The 22,260-nt window shown below is 46.9% G+C and overlaps 1 protein-coding gene across 6 annotated transcripts in view; it reads right to left on the reverse strand.

Annotated features, from left to right (window-relative positions):
- Window positions 1-22,260, reverse strand: part of LOC115463446 (catechol O-methyltransferase A-like) — a 79,087-nt gene that overhangs the window by 3,003 nt on the left and 53,824 nt on the right. For all 6 annotated transcript variants that reach the window (XM_030193947.1, XM_030193942.1, XM_030193946.1 and 3 more), the window contains exon 5: window positions 11,051-11,182. In XM_030193947.1, coding sequence (XP_030049807.1) covers window positions 11,051-11,182 — 132 coding nt within the window. The remainder of the gene's footprint in view (window positions 1-11,050; window positions 11,183-22,260) is intronic.

The raw sequence follows: 22,260 nt of genomic DNA on the forward strand, positions 1-22,260 counted from the left end.
CAGAGGTTACTTCTTCTTTTACCAAACTGCAGAAATATAATTTACAAAGCCATCTACATGGCTGGATTTAGTTATCTGGTTTCCAAGTGGTGGAACTCAAAATGGTGGAACTCAATACCCAAGGCCACCAGATGCATTACTAATTATCTTCAATTCAGAAAAGGCTATAAAATTGATTAGTGGTAGTAGTATGCTCACACCACTTTGTAGCTGTAACAAACCATTGTAACTTTGCATAACTGTAAATTGGAATCCACACTGAACCAAAACTTGTTTTTGGATAATAGGGGGATACAAGAATGAATAAATAAACAGTGGGGTTCTCCAGGGATCTGTAGTGGAAGTGAATTTTAAAAGATTGTTTTTCAACCCTGCTTGAACGACCAGTGCACTCGGGGTCTGTATTGTTAATTAGAAGTAATTCTGTTTCATTTATTGTTTACTACTACTACTTAGCATTTCTATAGCGCTGCCAGGGTTACGCAGCGCTGTACAAGTTTAGACAAGGGGAAGGACAGTCCCTGCTCAAGAGAGCTTACAATCTAAAGGTAATAAGCTATGTAGTCAGTGTAGGTATCAGGAATGGGGAAGGTGGTTAGGCGCCAAAAGCAAGGGAGAAGAGATGGGCCTTGAGTAAGGACTTGAAAATGGGCAGGGAGGGTGCACGGCGTATGGGCTCAGGAAGTCTGTTCCAGGCATAAGGTGAAGCGAGGCAGAAGGGGCGGAGTCTGGAGTTAGCGGTGGTGGAGAATGATACAGATAGGAGTGATACAGATAGTGTCCTGAGAGCGGAGGTTACGGGTGGGAACATACGGGGAGAGGAGGGTAGAGAGGTAATGGGGGGGGGGGGGGGCTGCAGATTGAGTGCACTTGAAGGTCAATAGGAGAAGCTTGAATTGTATACGGTAGCGGATCGGGAGCAAGTGAAGCGACTTGAGGAGAGGGGTGATATGAAAGTATCGGTTCACGCGGTAGAGAAGACGTGCGGCGGAGTTTTGGACAGATTGAAGGGGGGATAGGTGGCTAAGCGGGAGGCCAGCGAGGAGAAGGTTGCAATAGTCAAGACGAGAGGTAACGAGCGAGTGGACGAGGGTTTGGGTGGTCTGTTCAGAAAGGAATGGGCAAATTTTGCTAATATTATAGAGGAAGAAGCGACAGGTCTTAGCTGTCTGCTGGATATGGGCAGAGAAGGAGAGGGAGGGAGGAGTCGAAAATGACTCCGAGATTGCGGGCTGAAGAGACGGGGAGGATGAGGGCGTTGTCAACAGAGACGGAAAGTGGGGGAAGAGGAGAAGAGGGTTTGGGTGGAAAGACGAGGAGCTCAGTCTTAGCCATGTTCAGTTTCAGATGCCGGTTGGACATCCAGGCAGCGATGTCAGAAAGGCAGGTCGAAACTTTGGCCTGGGTTTCGACTGTGATGTCGGGAGTGGAGAGGTAAAGCTGGGTGTCATCAGCATAGAGATGGTACTGGAATCCATGTGATGAGATCAACGAGCCCAGGGAAGAGGTGTAAATCGAGAAAAGAAGCGGTCCAAGGACAGATCCTTGAGGGACCCCGACAGAGAGCGGGACGGGGGTGGAAGAAGAGCCATTAGAAAATACTCTGAAGGTGCGTTGGGAAAGATACGAGGAGAACCAGGAAAGGACGGAGCCCTGGAATCCAAATGAGGACAGTGTGTCGAGAAGTAACTTATGATTGACGGTGTCAAAGGCGGCAGATAGGTCGAGGAGGATGAGGATGGAATAGTGGCCTTTGGATTTGGCAAGGAACAGGTCATTGCAGACTTTAGAGAGTGCTGTTTCTGTTCAGTGTAGTGGGCGAAAGCCGGATTGAAGCGGGTCGAGGACGGCCTGAGAGGAGAGGAAGTCAAGGCAGCGGCTGTGGACAGCACGTTCAAGTAATTTGGAGAGAAAGGGTAGAAGAGAGATGGGGCGGTAGTTGGAGGGACAGGTGGGGTCAAGTGATGGTTTTTTGAGAAGTGGTGTGACTACAGCGTGCTTGAAGGTGTCAGGGACAGTAGCAGTGGAGAGAGAGAGGTTGAGGATGTGACAGATTGAGGGGTTAACTGTAGGAGAGATGTTGGTAAGCAGGTTGGTGGGAATGGGATCAAAGGAACAGGTGGTGCACTTAGAGGAAGAAAGAAGGCGAGCAGTTTCCTCTTCGGTGATCTGAGGGAAGGAGGAGAAGGAGGCCAGGTGAGGTTGGTTGAGGGAGTGGGTTAAGAAGCCACAGGGAGGAGAAGGCTTGGAAGTGAAATCAAGGTTTATCTTCTGTACTTTATCGTGGAAGTAGTCAGCTAGTGTTTGAGGAGAGAGTGAGGGGGGGTGGGAGCGGAGGGTACTTTAAGTAGGGAGTTGAGGGTGGCGAAGAGGCGACGAGGGTTGGAGCCAAGAGAATTGGTTAATTGAGAATAATATTCCTGTTTGGCAAGGAATAGGGAGGACTGGAAGGAGGATAGCATGAATTTGTAATGGGTGAAATCTGACAGGGTGCGAGATTTTCTCGAGTCGTTTGGCAGATCGGGTGCAGGAGTGGAGGTAACGGATGCAAGGGGTTAACCAGGGCTGAGGATTAATGCACTTAGTGGGGCGAGAGACAGATGGTGCTAGGGTATCCAGAGCAGTGGAGAGAATTTCATTGTAGGTAGAGACAGCCGTGTCGACAGATTCAGAAGACGAGATGGAAGGGAAGAGAGTGGAGGTGTGAGAGGATAGGGTAGGGGGGTCGACAGCTTGGAGATTCCTGAAGGCAGTGGTTATAGTTGGGCGAGGTTGAGGGGGAGGGTGATGAAGTGTGAGGGTGATTAGGTGATGATCTGAGATAGGAAGGACTGAGGTGCAGAAATTGGAAGGTGAGCAGGAAGAGAAGAGAACGAGGTCGAGACAATGGCCATCACGGTGAGTAGGGGTGGTAGAGCATAGTCGGAGGTTAAAGGAGGATATCAGAGTAAGGAATTTAGAAGTGTAGGAGTTGGAAGGGTTGTCAACGTGAATGTTAAAATCGCCAAGAATGAGGGATGGAGATGCGGGATCAAGAAAGACGGTGAGCCAAGCGTCGAAGTCAGTAAGGAATGAAGAGAGGGGCTTATCAGGGGGGCGGTAGATGACTGCAGCTCTGAGTGGTAATGGGTAGAATAGCCGGATGGAGTGAGCTTCAAAGGACGAGAAGCAGTGAGATTGCGGTAGGAGGAGGGGTTGGAAACTACAGGAGGGCGAGAGAAGTAACCCGACGCCTCCACCGCAGCCATCTGGGTGGGGAGTGTGGGAGAAGAGATAACCTCCATGACAAAGGGCCACGACTGAGGCAGAGTCGTCAGGGGAGAGCCAGGTTTCGGTTAGGGCGAGCAGTTGGAGGGAACGAGAGATGAAGAGATCGTGGGTGAAGGGCAGTTTGTTGCAGATCGAGTGGGCATTCCACAAGGCGCATGAAAGGGGAGGGAAGAGGGGGGAGGAGGGGAATAGAGACGAGGTTGGAGACATCACGGAATCGTTTGCATGGATAGGAGGAGGAGGACAGGTGAGGGGGGCCAGGATTAGGATTAATGTCTCCCGTGGAGAGCAGGAGGAGGAGTAAGAGAGTGCAGAAGGAGGGTGGGGGAGGTCAGGCGACGAAGGCGATGAAGACGGGGTGCACTTAGGAGGAATGGTGAAGGGATGATGGCAGGAAGGAGGTGTTGAAGATTAAGGGCTAGGAAGGAGGAGGGGGACAAGAGAGATGGAGAGGTGGTGAGGGATGGGGGTGAATAGGGTATTGCCGTAGCAGGCAGGACGGGAGGGAACACAGGTGGGCAATGAGTTCCAGCGGTAGACAGGGGTAAGGGGAGGGGAAAAAGATTAGGAAGGGACAGGGCAAGGAAGAGGATGTGGACAGGGGCCATAAGTAGTGATTGCGATGTGACAGGTGTAAGTGTAGTGACTGAGGTGAGAAGCAGGTAGATAGATTGAAGAGCCGGAAGCTTGGAATTGGAGGGATTGATGGACTGGAGAGTGGGTAAGTCAGTGGCTGGCAGGTTAGCAGGCAGGCAAGTCAGGCAGTGGCTGCCAAGCTTGCAGGCAGGGTGGAGCAGGCAGGTGCGGATGGACAGGAGCGAGCAAGGGAGAGGCAGGGGGGCAGATAAGTTAATGGCTGTCAAGTTGGCAGGTTGGCAGGTAAATAAATGGGTGACAAACTAGCAGGCGGTTTGGGGCATGATGGAGCTGATGGACAGGAACGAGCAGGGAGATGCTGGAGAGGAGGTAAGTATTGGGCTGACAAGTTGGCAGGCAGGCAAGTAAGTCAATGGCTGACAAGCTAGCAGGTGGGCTGGAACAAGCTGGTGCAGATGAACAGGAACGAGCAGGGAGAAGCTGGAGCAAGCAGGCTGGAGCAGATGGACTGAAACAAGCAGGGAGAAGCAGGTTCAGGTGGATTGGAACACGCTGGAGCAGATGTACTGGAGCAGGCACTGAAGTAAGCAGGGAGAAGCTGGTTCAGGCAGACTGGAGCAGGTGTACTGGAACAAGCAGGGAGGAGCTGGATCAGGCGGACTGGAACATGCTGGAGCAGAAGTACTGGAATAGGTAGGCTGGAGCAGATGGGCTGGAACAAGCAGGGAGAAGCTGGTTCAGGCGGGCTGTTTAAAGGATTGCTTTACACTCTGAAATCTTGCCTTTGACCGAAAGTAACTTTTCTTGTAAATATAAGATAAGACATAGCTCTAATTAATTTGGTATGCAAAGGGGAGGATGGCACTGGTTTCCATGCCCAGCTTGGCCACCTGGACTTGGGAAAGCATGTGGCCACGTTCCCATAGATCTAAGAATCCTGTAAGTTTCCTTAGCTGTAATTTTCCATATAAGCTGTCTGTAACTTTCCTTAGCTCTGAACATGAGCTCAGGCTAATAAAAAGGGACGGCTGTCACAGTGGAGTTGAGGTCCATCTGTGGGCAGACGTGTCGTGCAGAAGGGGTGTACCTGGTTGAGACTCAGCTTTCGCCGCAACGGATCTCCCGGCTGATGATTTAAGGGCCTGAGCTTCCTGACCAGTGTTGTATGTGTGTGTGTGTGTGTATATATATATATATATTTAGATGGTTTGATTAGTGTGCATATCTCTTAATATAGCTAGCCAGTGTGTATATATCTTAATCATTGTGTAAATTGATTGAAGCAATAATGATTTATACACTCTCCATTTGAATAAAGAGTTTCATTTACCCAATACAAATCCAAAAATAATCTGTAGTGTTTTATTTGGTGAGCAGTCTGTGGTGATTAAGTGAGTAGACTGCAATTGCTAAAGCAGTACAGGATCCCTGCTGGAACTGCTGCTTTTTAACATATTTACAAATTATCTGGAATCAGAAATATTAATGAGTGAAGTGATCAAATGTGCTGATTTCAAAGTTGGTAAATCAACAGAGGATTGAAAAATTGCAATAAGACCTTATTTGATGGGGAGACTGGGCATCCAAATGGCAGCAAGCATAGGCGCCCGGTATAAGAGGCTTGGACAGGCTAAGCCTCCCCTGCTGTGCTCTGAGAGGTTTAAATTGTTGATTTACCTCCATCCTCACAGCAGCAGCTGCAGTGAAAGCCCTCTAGCCTTGTGTAAGCAATTGTAGAAATTGGTTTATGGTTTGTTTACCTTACTGCTGGGAGAGGAAGGGGGGAGGTTGGCTGGGTTGCCAGGGAGATATTTAATGAGGATGACTTCCTGACCTGCACTGAGAACAGATAGCAGCAGAATGGGACAACCAGACAACAAAGGTAGAAAAGATCATTTTATTTTCATTATAGTGTTTGGAATATGTCCACTTTGAGAATCAGGTGCTCAACATTAAAAGTTTATATTTATTTACTTATGGCATTTTATCCCACATTAAACATGAATTAGGGTGTTTTGTGGCTCTACATGAGAACTGTGATGATATGATCCCTTGTTTCATATCGTTGACGGTCTGCATTTTCCGTATGGGTGGTATATTGGTGTATTAGGTTCTGCCCAGTGTAATATTTATGGTACAGTAAGATTCTGAGTGTGTTTTTGCACAAAGTTGTGCATAGTGTTTTGCAGTTGAGCGATTGTGCTTAGAATATGCTTTGAGCAACCACTTTATTCTTTGACATATGATACATATCTAATATCTAAATTTAATAAAAGATATTAATTGTGACTTATTTTTATTTATTTATTTTTTTCTGTGTGTTATCAGACAATTATGGATTTAAGCTCCACCCCTGACCCCACCCCTAACCCCGCCCCCTTTAGCCTCCCCAAACAGTTGGGCCACCGACCGCCTATGGCAGCAAGTACAAAGTGATGGACTTAGGGAAGAGAAACCCAACTATAGCTATAATGATGCAGGTTTCCACATTAGGAGTCACTGCCCAGGTAAAGGATCTAGGTGTCATCACTGATGATATGTTGAAATCCTCTACTCACTGTGCAGCGGTGGCTAAGAAAGCAAATAGGAATGGAGAATGGAACAGAAAACATTATGATGCCTCTATATTGTTCCATGGTGCAACCATACCTTGAGTATTTTGTGCATTTCTGCACATCTGGTTACCAAATTTAAAAAAATTTCAAAAAGACATAGCAGAATTAGAAAAGCTACAATGAAAGACAACCAAAATATTTAAGAACATAAGAATAACAATACTGGGCCAGACTAATGATCCATCTAGCCCAGTATCCTGTTTCCAACAGTGGTCAAGCCAAGTCACAGTACCTGGCAGAAACCCAAATCGTAGCAACATTCCATGCTAACAATCCCAGGGCAAGCAGTGGCTTCCCCATGTCTATCTCAATAGCAGACTTTGGACTTTTCCTCCAGGAACTTGTCCAAACCTTTTTTTTTTAACCCAGATACGATAGCTGCTGTTACTACATCCTCCAACAAAGAGTTCCAGAGCTTAACTATTCATTCAGTGAAAAAAATATTTCCTCCTATTTGTTTTAAAAGTATTTCCAGGTAACTTTTAGTCTTTGTAGTTTTTGAAAGAGTAAAAAAATAGATTCACTTCTACACCGCTCAGGATTTTGTAGACCTCAATCATAGCTCCCCTCAGCCGTCTCTTTTCCAAGCTGAAGATCCCAAACCTTTTTAGCCTTTCCTCATATGAGAGGAGCGCCATCTCCTTTATCATTTTGGTCACTCTTCTATGAACCTTTTCTAATTCCGCTATATCTTTTTTTGAGATAAGGGGATGGAATGACTCCCCAATAAGGAAATGCTAAAGATTTTTGGGTCTTCAGCTTAGAGAACAAATAGATGAGGGGAGAAATGATAGAGGTCTATAAAATAGTGAGTACAGTGGAATGGGTAAACGTGAATCACTTGTTTACTCTTTCTAAAATGTACAATGAATAATTACCATACAATAGCTATAAATTTAGGGGTCCTTTTACTAAGGCATACTAAAAAGATGGCCTGTGCTGCAGCCATCTTTAGTGAGCCAGTAAAATGGCCACATTTGAGGTGTTTTTTTCCCCTTTTTTTTAGTTAATGGTCATGGCTAATTTCTCCATTAGCAAATGGCCATTACTCACGGGAGCCCTTACCGCTACTGTTTAGGAGATGGTAAGGGCTCCCGCGCTACTCCTGTGCTAATCGGATACTGCACGGTAATGTGCCCACGCTACCCGATTAGCACAGGCATGGCTAATTCTCTGCCCATTGCCACACCTCCCATGCTGAAAAGTAAAATATATTTTTCAGCACGGGATTAGTGCATGCTAAGTGGCACACTACCACAGGACACCTCAGTGCATTCCGCAGTAGTGTGTTTTAGTGCGTGGTAGGCCCTGCGTTAGGCCTATCGTGACTTAGCAAAAGGGCCCCTTAGTGTGGCAACCACTAGTGGTGTTCCCAGCATTTGCCATTATAGGTGCTACACTGAATTTGCAAAATGCCTTTCACACCCATTCTCCAATCATGACACATCCACTAACAGAAGAAGCACTTAACGAACAGTTTACCACTGTTATCTGCAACAATACTGCAAAGCCCCTTAACACAGTTGTGTGCTAGCAGTTACCACGCAGAAAATGGTGAAATTAGGCCTTACCTGTAAATTTTCTTTCCTCTACACCTTCCAGACCGGTCAAGACGCTTAGGTTATGCACTCCTACCAGCAGAGGGAGACTGAGAACACTGAAGTTTGCACACTGTATATGTATCCTGTGCAGAACCCTAGCCATCCAGTATAAAGATAACAAAGCAGACTAGAGACAAAACTGTCCAAACCCTGTAACTGGAAAACCCCAACTCAAAACTAAAGGTGCTTAAAAGAACGGGCACAACCAGCGACCCAAACTGCACCAATCTGACACCAGAAGAAAACCAACCCTAGCATCGAGACTAACAGTAGCAGAAACCACTACTACAAAACAGCCACGGCAGAACACGAGTCCAAAACCAGAACCAGTAGAAAAACAGGCAGCATGGAAGAGAACAGGGAGGGATTCTCGACCAGTCTGGAGGGTCTAGAGGAAAGAAAATTAGCAGGTAAGGCCTAATTTCACCTTCCTCAGTGACCCTCCAGACCAGTCAAGACGCTTGGGAAGTACCAAAGCAGTAAAATACTAATGGCTGGGCTCCCGAGAAGCAGAAGACAACACAGCAGCACCAAATCTGGCCTCCCCTCTTGCTTGAACGTCGATTCTGTAATGCTTCACAAACGAATGCATGGAAGACCAGACAGCTGCCCTGCAAATGTCCTGTGGAGGAATGAGACTGCACTCCGCCCAAGAAGAAGCTACCCCCCCCCCCCCAAGTGGAATGTGATTTAAGCACAGGTGGCACAACATGGCCCTTCAATAAATAGGCTGAGGCAATAGCCTCCTTCAACCACCTAGCAATTGAAGACTTAGAAGCGGCCGCACCTTTCTTAGGCCCCCCATGCCAACAGTCTATCGGAAGACCGACACTCCTTCATCTTTCGCAAGTAAACACGCAAAACCCGACGGACATCCAATTTTGCCAAGCGACGCTGGAAGGAATCCCCCAATCTATTTCCCAAGACCAGCAAAGAAATCACCCGATTCACATGAAAAGCAGAAACCACTTTAGGCAAAAAAGAGGGCACTGTTTTCAGTGAAACCTTTTCCTTGGAAAAAGACAAGAAAGGCTCTCTACAGGACAGAGCCTGGAGCTCCGAAATCTGCCGAGCTGAAGTAATGGCTACCAAAAACACTGTCTTCAGAGCAAGATCCTTCAAGGTACACGACTCCAAGGGTTCAAAAGGAGCACCCACCAATACTTCCAGCCTGTAGAGCCAGAGCCGAGAGATCAAAACTACGTTTAAGAAAGAATTCTAATTTCCTGTCTTGAGGATCACGAAGGGCAGCTCCACCATCTACCGGACTGGCCATGGCCTTAGTGACCGCAGTCACTACAGCATCTACCATGAGCGGTTTTAGGGATTCCCTGTCCTCCTGAGGTAGAGGGTAAAGCTTAGCCATGGCCTGAGAAACTTTACAAGGAGAATCTAGAGATGACCATTTCTGAACCACCATCTCCCTCAGATCTTTGTTCATTGAGATCTACCTGTTTCACCTCCCCCACAGGAGCTTCAAGGGAATCAAACTTTGAGGTAGAGGATACCTGATCAATTAATTCAGCCAACTCATCTCTATGAAAAATTCTTACCACCAAGGGGTCCTCTCCCAGCAAGGCACTCTCCTGCTCCTGGCTAGACAATAAAAGATCCTCGTCTCCGATATCACTAATGTTCTCTTCAGACCCCTGAGGAGAAAAAAAACCTCAGCATCCTCTGTCCACTCTAGGCGAGGCCTCTTTGGGAGAATCGGATCAGGCAAGGTGACCGGCGAATCCAGCTGCTGAGGTCCCGATTTCTAGGCTTGATACATAGACCAGATGAAATCTGGGGGAAACCCCATGGAACTGGAGCCTTAATTTGCCATAGAAGGGCCTGGGAAACAATTCTCCTGCACTGAGCTGGCTCCGCAGGATGGGAAGAATCCAAAATGGTGGCGGTTCCCGCCGAAAATGGAACCACCGCTGACACCACTACCAACGCGGTCACCTCACCCGATTCGGCTCCGACCACGGGAACCTCCGCAGACAACTGTGGAGGTGCGGAAGATGGTGGTTTAGGCTCCCCACACAAGCGACACTGAGAGTCCGGCGATTCCAACCCGCACCGCGACGAGAAATGGCAGCGCAACAACTTTCCTAACGACATCCAGCACAGCAACTTACCACCACAGACCCCCTCAGAAACAGCCCCAGCTCTCCTGGCCAGCACAGCCACAGGAAGCACCCCAAACTGGAGCTTTCCTTGCTGACTTGTTCACTTTTGGCTTCTTTTTTTTTTTTTTTCAACTAATCTTTATTTGGACCCCACTGCAGCAGACTGAAAGGCACTCAAGGCTCCCGTCCAGAGACAGAAGCCGAGGCACAAGGCTGCCCAGAAAGGAGAGCAGGGCAGGGCAGGGGGAGGGACTCGGCCACCCGGGTGTGACACCCCACGGGGTAAAATGGAGCCCCAGCAGACCCATACCCCATAAGCACCAAGAAGAGAGGGATTACCAGTACAGGGTTTAATTAATTTTTTTTTTTTAAGAAAGGAACCACAAGAGAAAAAAAAAACCCTAAGGGTCTACCAGACCAGACAGACTGCACATCTACTCTCTGCTGGAGACTGAGAAATACTTCAGTGTTCTCAGTCTCCATCTGCTCGTAGGAGGCATAACCCAAGCATCTTGACCGGTCTGGAGAGTCACTGAGGAGCGCTAGTTAGATATCTATTACAGTTTAGTGAAAGAAATCCGTGGTGCGTGTGAATTTGATTTAATGCACATTATCCTACTGATTAAAATGCACCCAACCAATTTCTGGCACTGTACAGTTCTAATGCTGGAAAAAAAAATTTATTCATGAATGTGTGAAATTAACCAAAAATTTAATGAAAATTGGGAGACAAATTTCTGGAAGATTTTTTTGCCTACATGCATTCTTACAAAACAGCATTCTAGCAAAAGAGATCAGAAACTGGATTAAAAACTGTCCATTTCATGACCAGCTCCAACCTGCAACTTACCTCTAGACATCTGGTATCTGGGAGGTAGCATTCCTTCCAGTGGTCAATGAAAACTAAGTCAAGAGTCTTTATGTCCAGTTTCTTCTTCAATTGTGGGATAAGTTCTGAGGATGACCCAACCAATATCTCTACCTAAAACAGAAAGGTGTGAATCAGTATCTTAAAAAAAAAAAAAAAAAATTATAAAAAAACCAAAAAACATGAAAATCGGTCTGTGATTTCATAATGTGTTCACTCTCTTCCAAATGTCCTGAATTAAACTGATTTACCTTATGCCACTTTTAGGCCTAAAGTCTGCACGGACTTCATATTTTACTAAGAAAAAAAAAAACAGTAGGGCAAGCCCATGAATACAGCCAGGATAAAACCAGGCTTGGATTAGAGATTGTCCTGAATAAAAGGAATGGAACCATCTGATATTGGTAACAGAAAGGCTCCTCTCGACCCTGTGACCCAATGATCTCACTAGCAAATCGCTCTCTTTGCATTATTTTGTTACATTTGCCAAAACTTGCATCAAGAATAAACTGAAAGAAGTAACCTAACACGATCAAAAGGAAGGGAGGGGGGATAAAAGACAAAAATAAATCAGAGTCAACATTTGCAAAAAAAAAAAAAAAAAAAGATCCACGACAAAGAAAGAAACAAAAAAAAAAGAAAAATCTGAGGAATTGGAGGAGTAGCCTAGTGGTTAGGAACTGGGTTCGATTCCCACTGCAGCTCCTTGTGACTCTGGACAAGTCACTGTGGGGGTCTTTTACTAAAGCTTAGCTCGAGTCATCTGCAGCAGGACCCAAAAGAATACAATGGGCCCTTCTGCAAATATCTCAAGCTAAGCTTTAGTAAAAGACCCCCTTAACCCTCCATTGCCTCAGGTACAAAATAAGTACCTGTATAATGTGTAAACCACTTTGACCACAGAAAGGCAGTATATCAGGTCCCATCCCTTTCCCTTTTATTAGAGGTTCAGTGACGTTTGTTCAGATAGGGCAGTATAAAATAAAACAATTTAGGAAAAAAGGAAAGTAGGATGAGCCTTTAACCCACTACTAATCTTTAAGGTTCAACATTTTTATTGAAATATTCAATAACAACATACAACTTTGTGCTCGTATGCAACTGGGTATATTCAATCTCCCCCTTACCCCATCCCTCCCCAATTTTACAATTATAAAAAACCTTCAAGAGAAAATTCCAATACGTACTTGTCCCACAAAGTAATAATAAGCAAAAGACCCTCCCCCCACCAAACAAAGATATAATTCATTATAGTCAATGGCTGTGACTCTTCAGCCCCAGACCAGAGACAGCTAACTCAAAGGAACCAAATCCCACAGCTCCCCCTGCCCCCCCCCCCCACAGGCCCCCCCAAGACCCTATAGTGTATTGGAAAGGGATTCTGAGAATCTGTTAAGGATTTTGCGCCCTTGGGGATATCCTTTGTATTTAAGCCCCGCCACACAGAAGTGATTTCTCTCAGTCATTCTAGGGACAAGTGAGACCCAAAGGATTCCCTTAACATTAAAGAATGGAGTTTGTTACGCCAATACCAGATGGTAGGTGGGAAATCAGATAGCCAATGATTTCCCAGAATACAAGATTTACTGACAAATAATTTGTCTCCACTGCTTCTCAAACCTATAAGACCAGAAGATCCCAAAAGGACCCCATCGGAGACCTGGGGGCAGCAGTCCAAAACTACTGACATGTATTGAAACAAATTATCCCAAAATGCCTGAATCTTTGCATTGACATACAGCATGAAAAAACACGTCAGACACTGAGGATTTTCTACACATCCCACCAAAAAAACACAATGCTGTGAAAAATAGGCCCTATGGAGCGTATGAAAATGGCACTCCTGTAGATCAGTGCGGTGAACCAGTCCAGGTATTGACCAAATTGCATCTGTAAAACATGAAGTGTGTATGGCCTGTCCCAAGTCCTTCTCCCAGAGCTCTCCCAGCTTCCGAAAATCCTAATATAATGCTCAGTTCTCAACTCCTTATGAAATCAAAATACTGAGACTTGCCCAAGACCATCACCCTACAAGAAGCTTCTCAATTGCGTCTCAAATCTCATGGAAAGACTGCTGTTGGGAAGTGAAGAGATATAGTGTGAAATTTGTAAATAGGCAAAACGGTCTGCCAGAGCAGCCCCACACCTTTGCTGCAAACACTACTAATCTTTAATACACATATCACTGATTATTAGGACTAGTCAGACCATCCAGTTTTTTTTTTATTTAAAAAAGAAACAAAGTTGAGTGGATACAAAAAACACTCATGCAAAATTAGTCACCTAAAAGAGGCAGTTGCAAGGGTAATGAACAAAATCGGGCATCCAAAGAGCAAGATTCTTGATGCATTTCCAAAACGAGTCTTCACAATAAAATCTAAAAAAAAATTCCTGACTTTACTTTTCCATCCCTCCCCCAAAATGTGGGGAAAGGGTTAGGAGAAATGGAAAAGAGAGTGATGGTCCTGGGGGTAGAGTACAGGGAGGGCTATTATGTATTTATACGTGTTGTTACTGTTTGAATATGTTTGTTCAATAGTTAAATAGGTCACTTTTTTCCCTTGGTTTTACACTGTGTAAAAGTATAATTTGGCAATATACAAGTTATGGGGGGGGGGGGGGGAACAGAATTGGTTAGGAGGAAATTGACCAAGGTGGCAGTTATCCACAGGGCAACTGGTGGGTGGGAACTGTCTGGTGGGAACTCACCTAGAATTGTGTCCCCATCCCCCTCACATGTCATCATCCCTTTGTGTCCCTATCTACCCCCACTTGTCTGTCATCATCCCTATCTTTCTATCCCTCCCCATGTCCATCATCTCTCCCTTTCTCCCCCCTTGCTCATGCCTTCCTCCCCAGGAATTCAGCAGTGACATCTCTCTTCTCCCACTATTTACTACTACTATTTATCATTTCTATAGCGCTACAAGGCGTACGCAGCGCTGCACAAACATAGAAGAAAGACAGTCCCTGCTCAAAGAGCTTACAATCTAATAGACAAAAAATAAAGTAAGCAAATCAAATCAATTAATGTGTACAGGAAGGAGGAGAGGAGGGTAGGTGGAGGCGAGTAGAATCTTTCTTCTTCCCTTCCCTCCATCCTTCCCCCTCACAGTGTGTATCTCTCCCCTTCCCTCACCTCCCCCGCAGTCTGGCATCTCTCTTCTCCCCTTCCCTCCCTCCCCCCCCTCAGTATGGCATCTCCCCTTCCCTCCCCCCACAGTGGCATCTCTCTTCTGCCCTTCCCTTCCTCCCTGCAGTCTGGCATTTCTCTTCTTCCCTTCTTTCCTCCCCAGCCCACAGTCTAGCATCACTTTTCTCCCCTCCCCCCTCAGTGTAGCATCTCTCTTCTCCCTTTCCCTAGTCCTCCCCCCCCCCCCCGCAGTATGGCATCTCTCTTCTCCCCTTCCCACCCCCCCCCCCCCCCCCGCAGTCTTGCATCTCTCTTCTCCCCTTCCTTCTTCCTCCTGCCACCAGCACCATCAGTGTCACCGAGGTATCCACACTGCCTTCGGTGGCCCTTGAAGTTTATCCTCTAGTACAGCTTCCTGTGTCTGCATGGCTGGACACTGCAGAGGGAAAGCTTCTGGGGCCACCAAAGGCAGCGTGCTTACCTCATTGACACTGATGCTGCCGGTGGCCTGGAAGATTGAAGGAGCGCAGTGCTGCAGGGAGCGGGAAGGAAGAGAGTGGTACTGAATCCCGTGAATAAGTGAGCTGGAGTCTGGGGCCGAACATACCAAGTCACATGTCAAATGCGTGTAACTTGATATGTTTGTATTAGCAGGAAATAATAACTCTGTTGCCAGCACTGGAGGTTCATGGTGTAATCCGTTGGGTTGGTCGTGAGCCCTTGGGCCCTGGCCGAGGCCAGCAGGGCGCCGACCCAGGCCAAGGGGAGACCGACCCACCACCGCACACCCCAGCTACACAATACCCCCTAAGCTACCCCTCCCCCCAGTCCCTCAGGAAGAAGGGAAATAGGCATACAGGCGGGCCTCGCGGCCGAACCGGAACCCACGCAGACAGAGCCACTCGTGCGAGCCTCACGGCTGAACTGGAACCCAATCACACACAGGGAGGGGTGAAAGAACCCAGAGGGCCCCAAGATGCCAGACACGCACTGAACACCAGCAATAGGGCAGAGGGGGAAACAAAGGACCAGAGCGGGCCACGCCCACGCAGGGGACTAGCGCAGGACAGGGGAACTAACACAGCAACCCCCTCCCCACCAGGGTAGGAGCCCCAGGCAGAAGCCAGAGGAACCAAACACAAAGGAAGGCAGAAAGCCTTTGCCTCAAACCCACTGTAGACAGAGGCACACAGAACATAAAGGGTTAAGCTTGTAGAGCTGTTGCAGGAATGGATGCATGAATTTGTGATACTTCAGGAGTCAGACAGCACACACCAGAATGAGAAAGTAATCTTCTTTATTTGCCAGCAAACAAAGCAGGACATCAGTTCTAGCTCTCTTCTCTCTCTCTCAGCTCTCTGGGTCTTTCTCTCAGCTCTCTGTGTCTTTGTCTCAGCTGCTTCTCTTCTTATGCTGTCTTCTCCTTCTTCTGTCTGTTCCTTCTGTCCTTCTCTTTCTTCTGAGCTCCTTCTGACGTAAACTGCTTCTGCTCCTACTTAAATACTGTTCTAAGCCCCCTCCTAGCCTGGCCCCCCCCTTACTCTCCAATTGGTTAAGGAATAGATTGGTCACTTTGCCTCAACCAATCATTACTTTTGAAATATCAGTTACATAGGTTTGGTATTCCTCAAACTGACCTCTAACCTGGGGCCCCTTAAGCCAGACATTTGGTCTCCAGAACTCTTATATTTTCCTTATGATTAATGTCTCATCTATAGCTTAAACTGGGTTCCCTTAGAGACCAAGAGGCCCTAGTGAGATTGGTTATTCTCATATTCCTAGTCTGGTTCATACTAACTGCTAACTAAACTCTGGCATTCATTAAAGGGGTCAAAAGCCAGTCTTACTTAATAGCATACATATCAGGTTATCACTTTCAAGACCATTTCTACATTTTACCTATAATTAATCAAGGAGAAGAGAGCTGACTAGTCCTGACCTTTTTCACCTATCAGCTTATACATTGAACCAGCCAGAACTATGGCTAAGTCAAACCACATGTTGGCCTCTTCACTACAGTCTTTGCTTAGAAACATCAGACAAAGAATTGATACAGAATTTAAAAAGGTTTCCTACCTATTAACTACACAGAATACACAGAATCAGTATTTCTTATAAGACATATTCTAAATATCAGGAATATCTACATATTAAGCACTTCTAAATAGTATTTCAGCCTATTCTTAAACTACAATATGTCTAACAGTATACAAATGTTGAGCTAGCATTCATTATTCACAAGGGTGAAAGAAATTCCTTTCTCTGACCTTTTTAACCTTTGGCTCAGCCAAGCCAGACATTGAGATAATATGAACCATCTGGCATACCTTCACTTTAGTTGCAAAGTAAAAAGTTAGAATTCTAACTTCAAGCTTTTAATATCATTTCTCAGAGTTAACACTTTCTTTGCCCACTGCCTCATTCCCCCCTTTGAGACTAAAATCAGCTTATGCAGAGATAAGTCTCACAACTCAAACTCTGGAGATTATAGTGATCCTAACTAGGAATAGACTTATGAACCACCATTACCCTACTTGTTAAGGTTCGACGGCATACTGCCGAAGCACATGAGGCCAGGAAACAAAACAACAACCCTGCTAAAACTAAGACTATTAGGGAAATGAACAAGGGACGTATCCAGGAGGTCAATGACCACCACCAGGAGGTAAGGTCTAATCCTCCTCGGTAATCCTCCACATTAAGGCTGGCCAACTGTAGGACTTTATCCATGGCATGCCTAACTACATGCGTCCTATTTATGACAATAGTACAGCACTCTGAAGAATTTAGCACTGTGCAGAGACCACCCTGGGCTGCAAAGAGATAGTCAAGGCCCATACGATTATACCGAGAAACTATACTTAATTCATTAATTTGATCCTGCAATGCATTGACTACCACGTTCAGCTCATGAACTAAAACATGGAGTAGGGATTGAAGTCTCCGGGTAGCCATACCTAGTTCAGTAATACCCGCTACCGGGCCTCCAATTGGAATCCAGGCCGTGGCAGAAAGGGCTACAAGTCTCTTTTTAGTCAGAGGATAAGTAGAATTAATATACTGGAGGGCTAATTCAATCGCCTCATCCTCTGTGGCAACGGAGGAGGGTAAGGACAAAGCCTCTCGCTTAGAGCGGTGCGGGGATAGTGGCTTGAGAGGAATAACTTTAGGAAAATAATTCAAGGTTACCAATACACAAAAATCATATGTGGAGGGAAGAATCATGTGGAGGACATTATCACAGAGCCAGTAATGACCAAGAAGAGGGTGAGGAAAGTTCCCAATAAATGTTGGCTCAGGCTGGACAGGGTACTTAGGGTGCCCATAATGCGAGCCCCTATCCCAGGGGGAACGAAGACGAAATGGAGACTTTGCACACCATAGGCGCCAATCCCCAATTGTGACAGGCTGCTCATTTGTTAGTAACTCTTCATACCCCGGGGACTTATGAAAGTAGAAAATAAGCTTGGACACTATAGTCTTCTCAGTGGTACGCTTAGGAGCCAGATAATCACCTGGGTCATAATCTACAGGTATGGTAGCAGGGCACATAGGAGTACCTGGAGAAACTACCCACACAGATTCTCCTTTTTCTGGGAGAACATTAGTATAGTTACAGGGAATGGGAAGAACAGTTGAGATGCTTCTTGTTAAACAAAACACTCCAGAGGCTGGATAGGGAGACGTAAAAACTGGCCTTAGAGAAGATTCAGAGGGGGAAGTAGCATTATAAAAGGACCACCAAGTATAATCCTGGCTCCAAGGGCCTGAACTCGAAAAGTAGGGAGGTATAAGAGCTGGGAGTTGCACAGGAACAGGAACAGCTGGGACATCTGTAGTATAAGGAGAAAATCGGGAACACACAATACAAGGGGAAGTAATCTTTGCCTGGCTAATTAGTTCCTGGACAGAGTGTAACCAAAGGTTGGAGCGAGTTGGGGTATTAGGAACAAGGAGGCAAGGAGTAGAAAACAACAAAAGCATCCAAACTACTAACATTTTCTTTCTTCCTAATCTAAAACAAATACAGCAAACTAATTAGCAATAATATTTCAACAGTCTGTGCTAATCACAGATTACACTCATATAGTGTTCTCAGTCTTTGAGTTCTTATACCAGTTGGGATAGACCCTCAACTGACAAGGATCAAGCTCTCAAATTCCAAGAAAGCCAGAATCAGGGCAAGAAAGAGTCTCAGTGTGAAGCCGAAGTTCAGCCGCTCCTGCAGTATGCAGTTGACCCTTCTTTTCAGCTAGTAGTTTCTTTGGTTCGGGTCAGGCGCAACTTCAATGGCTCCGCTGGATCACTTTCTGCTCTCCACTGTTTAGGCTCCGTCTGATCCGTGCTGGGCTCAGTCTGGTCAGCAGACTTAATTCGAGACCAATGGACCCATGGAGTAATCCCTGCGACCTTCACAGCTGCAGGGGTAGAAAGCAAAACAGTAAAAGGTCCTTTCCATCGGGGCCCCAAAGGCTGAAGCTTCCAATCTTTCACCCAAACTCTATCCCCTGGCAGGAAGGAATGTACCTGAGCCTGGAAGGGGACAGGGTTTATTTCTCTCACATAAGACTGAAGCTCAGAAATTATCTTACCCAGGAGGGCTACCTGCTCCTGCACCTGGGCAGACCCTAAAATCCCTATGTCTCCCTTAATTCCCTGTAAAATGGCTGGGGGCTTCCCATACACAATTTCAAAGGGAGAGAAGGCTGTTCCTTTAGTTGGGGTGCATCGAAGGCGAAAGAGGGCTAGTGGCAATGCCTGTGGCCATTTCAATTGGGTTTCCTGACAAATCTTTGCTAGGCTATTTTTCAAGGTTCTGTTTGCTCGCTCAACCTGCCCTGAACTCTGGGGACGGTAGGCACAATGCAATTTCCAGGTAATGCGCAATGCGCGGGACAGGGCCTGAAGTGTAGCTTCAACAAAGGCGGGACCATTATCTGAACCTATGGCAAGGGGCAGTCCATACCTGGGGATGACATCCCTAAGGAGGGCTCGAGCTACTTCTGTGGCTTTCTCAGTGACTGTAGGATATGCTTCCACCCACCCAAAAAGGTACAGACCATGACCAAGAGGTATCGGAGCCTACCGCTCCTGGGCATTTCTGTGAAGTCTATAACTAAAGACTCAAAGGGTGTTAGTCCTCTAGACTGAACTCCTGGTGGAATACGGGGTCCCTGACGAGCATTATTCTGGGCACAGAGAGTACATCGGCAGAGGCAGTGGCAACCAGACTATCCAATCCTTCCAGCACCACTACTCGATTGAGTAGACGGGCTAGTGCTGTTTTCCCTAAGTGTGATAGGTCATGAGCTTGAGACACTACAGGCCAAGCTAGGTGGCGTGGCACCAGAACTCTGGTATCAGGGAGATGTAACCAGCCATCAGGTCTCCTTACTGCACCTTCCTCTTGAGCCCATTTCTCTTCCATTTGGGTATACATAGGCGTCCATTCTTGCAATCGAATTTGGAACAGGGGAGTCACAGTACTTGCTGGGGGTCCTCGAGCAGCTTCCTTGGCCACCCGATCAGCATGGCGGTTCCCTCGGGCCACTGGAGTATCTACCCTTTGGTGTCCCCTGCAATGAATGACAGCTACCTTCTTAGGGGCCCACACAGCCTCTAGCAGCTGAAGTATTTCAGGTCCATACTTAACAGGTTGGCCTGCAGCATTTATGAGTCCCTTTTCCTTATACAAAGCTCCATGAGCATGTAGGGTTGTGAAGGCATACTTAGAATCAGTATAAATGTTGGTTACCAGTCCTGCTGCTAACTCCAGAGCTCGTATGAGGGCCACAAGTTCTGCTTTCTGGGCTGAAGTTCCTTGGGGCAGGGCTCTTGCTTCTATCACCTTGTCCTCTGTCACCACAGCATAGCCTGCCAGTCGCTTGGAGTTCTCCACATAACTGCTTCCATCTGTGAAATAAATTACATCTGGGTCCCTCCAAGGAACATCTTTAAGATCTGGTCGACTGGAGTACACTTCATCCATGGTTTGGATACAGTCATGATCCGGTGGTCCCTCAGATGCTGGCAAAAGAGTAGCAGGATTGAATGTAGCCACTGTTTCCAGGTGTATCCGTGGATTCTCACACAAGCTGGCTTGGTACTTAACCATGCGGTTATTTGTAAACCAGTGGTTGCCCTTATACTCCATGAGGGTGAGAACTGCATGGGGGACTTTAACAACCAGTTCTTGCCCCAAGGTCAACTTATCAGCTTCCTGGACCAGTAAGGCTGTTGCTGCAATGGCCCTCATGCAGGCTGGCCATCCTTTAGCCACTCCATCCAGCTGTTTAGACAGGTATGCAACAGGCCTCTGCCAGGATCCCATCATCTGGGTCAGCACACCCAGAGCAACCCCCTGTCGCTCGTGGACATACAATGAGAAAGGTTTCTCCACATCAGGAAGGCCTAACGCAGGGGCTTGGAGTAGGGCTTTCTTTATGGCAATGAAGGATTGTTGAGCAGTAGGTCCCCATTCAAATGGTTCCTTTTCACCCCCCTTTGTGGCTTGATAAAGGGGTTTCGCCATCAATGCAAATTTGGAATCCAAATTCTGCAAAATCCGGCTGCTCCCAGAAATTCCCTAACTTCTCTTCTGGACTTGGTTGGGGAATTGCAGCTACCGCTTGCTTCCTACTAGCATCCAGTCTCCGACTTCCCTGGGAAATACAAAAGCCCAGATACTTCACTTCTGACTGACAAAGTTGGGCCTTTGAGCGTGAGACCTTATAGCCTGCATCCAAGAGTAGCTCCAGCAATTCTCTGGTAGCCTCAAAACACTCTTCCTGGGTCACTGCTGCAATCAGGAGGTCATCTACATACTGGAGTAAACTCGCCTGGAAGGCTCAGATTTAAAAGTCTTAAGGTCTTGTCCTAGGGCAGTCCCAAAAATGGTGGGGGAATTCTTGAACCCCTGTGGCAGGCGAGTCCATGTATACTGAAGCTTCCTTCCTGTTACTGGGTTTTCCCATTGAAAGGCAAAAAGCAATTGACTAGCGGGGGCCACCCGAATACAAAAGAAGGCATCTTTTAGGTCTAGTGTTGTGAAATGGGTAGCTCCAGAAGGTATCAATCCTAACAGGACATATGGATTAGGCACTACAGGGTGTAATGAAATAGTGGATTTGTTGACCACTCGTAAGTCTTGGACTGGCCGGTAGTCCTCAGTCCCTGGCTTCTGAACTGGCAATAGTGGCGTATTCCATGGAGACTGGCAAGGTCGAATAATTCCATGGGATAACAGACGATTCAAATGTGCTTGAATCCCTTCCAGAGCCTTTCTGGGAATTGGGTATTGGCGAAGATGGATTGGCCGGGCACTTGGAAGTAAATCTACATGGACAGGAGGAATATTTCGGGCCAACCCTGGGGGATTATCTTCTGCCCATACCCCTCTGACCTGAAGCTATCTGCCAGGGGTAGGTCAACTTGGCCATGCGACTGATGCAGCCGCCATTCTTCTTCAAGAGGGCAGCAGAAACTCAATATACCCTTAGGGCTGGATATCGGGGGCCGAAAGGAGACTGAAGTCTGGCCATCAGAGTCAAAGGAAATTTGGGCCCTAAGCTTGGACAGCAGGTCTCGACCTAACAAAGGGATTGGACAGTCTGGCATATACAGGAATTCATGAGTGACTATGTGTGAGCCTAATTGGCATCTACGGGTTGTCAGGAAGGGCCTCCGGTTCTGCACCCCCGTGGCACCCACCACTCGACAGTTTTTCCAGACACAGGCGCTAATCGCTCCGTCACACAGAATGTTCAGCTCCTGTATCAATCATGAATGGAATTGAGCGGCTCCCTATAGTTAGCTTGACCATAGGTTCCTGGGAGCCCAGTTTGTAGGAACCCGGTCTGTCCTATTCGTCCCATTCTGCCATCTCGGCTACCCGATGATGTCAGATTCAGGAGGCTCATATCTTCCCTCTCGAACTCGGCCTCGGCTTCCTCGATCTCCTGGTCCCCTTCTCAGTCCCTGGCGCCTCTGGGGGCATTCATCTTTCCAGTGCCCTCTTTCCTTACAGTAGGCACACTGGTCCCTCTCCAATCTTGGTCTG

Source organism: Microcaecilia unicolor, chromosome 2 (genome assembly GCF_901765095.1).
Source record: "Microcaecilia unicolor chromosome 2, aMicUni1.1, whole genome shotgun sequence".
In the NCBI taxonomy this organism is placed as follows: Eukaryota; Metazoa; Chordata; class Amphibia; order Gymnophiona; family Siphonopidae; genus Microcaecilia; species Microcaecilia unicolor.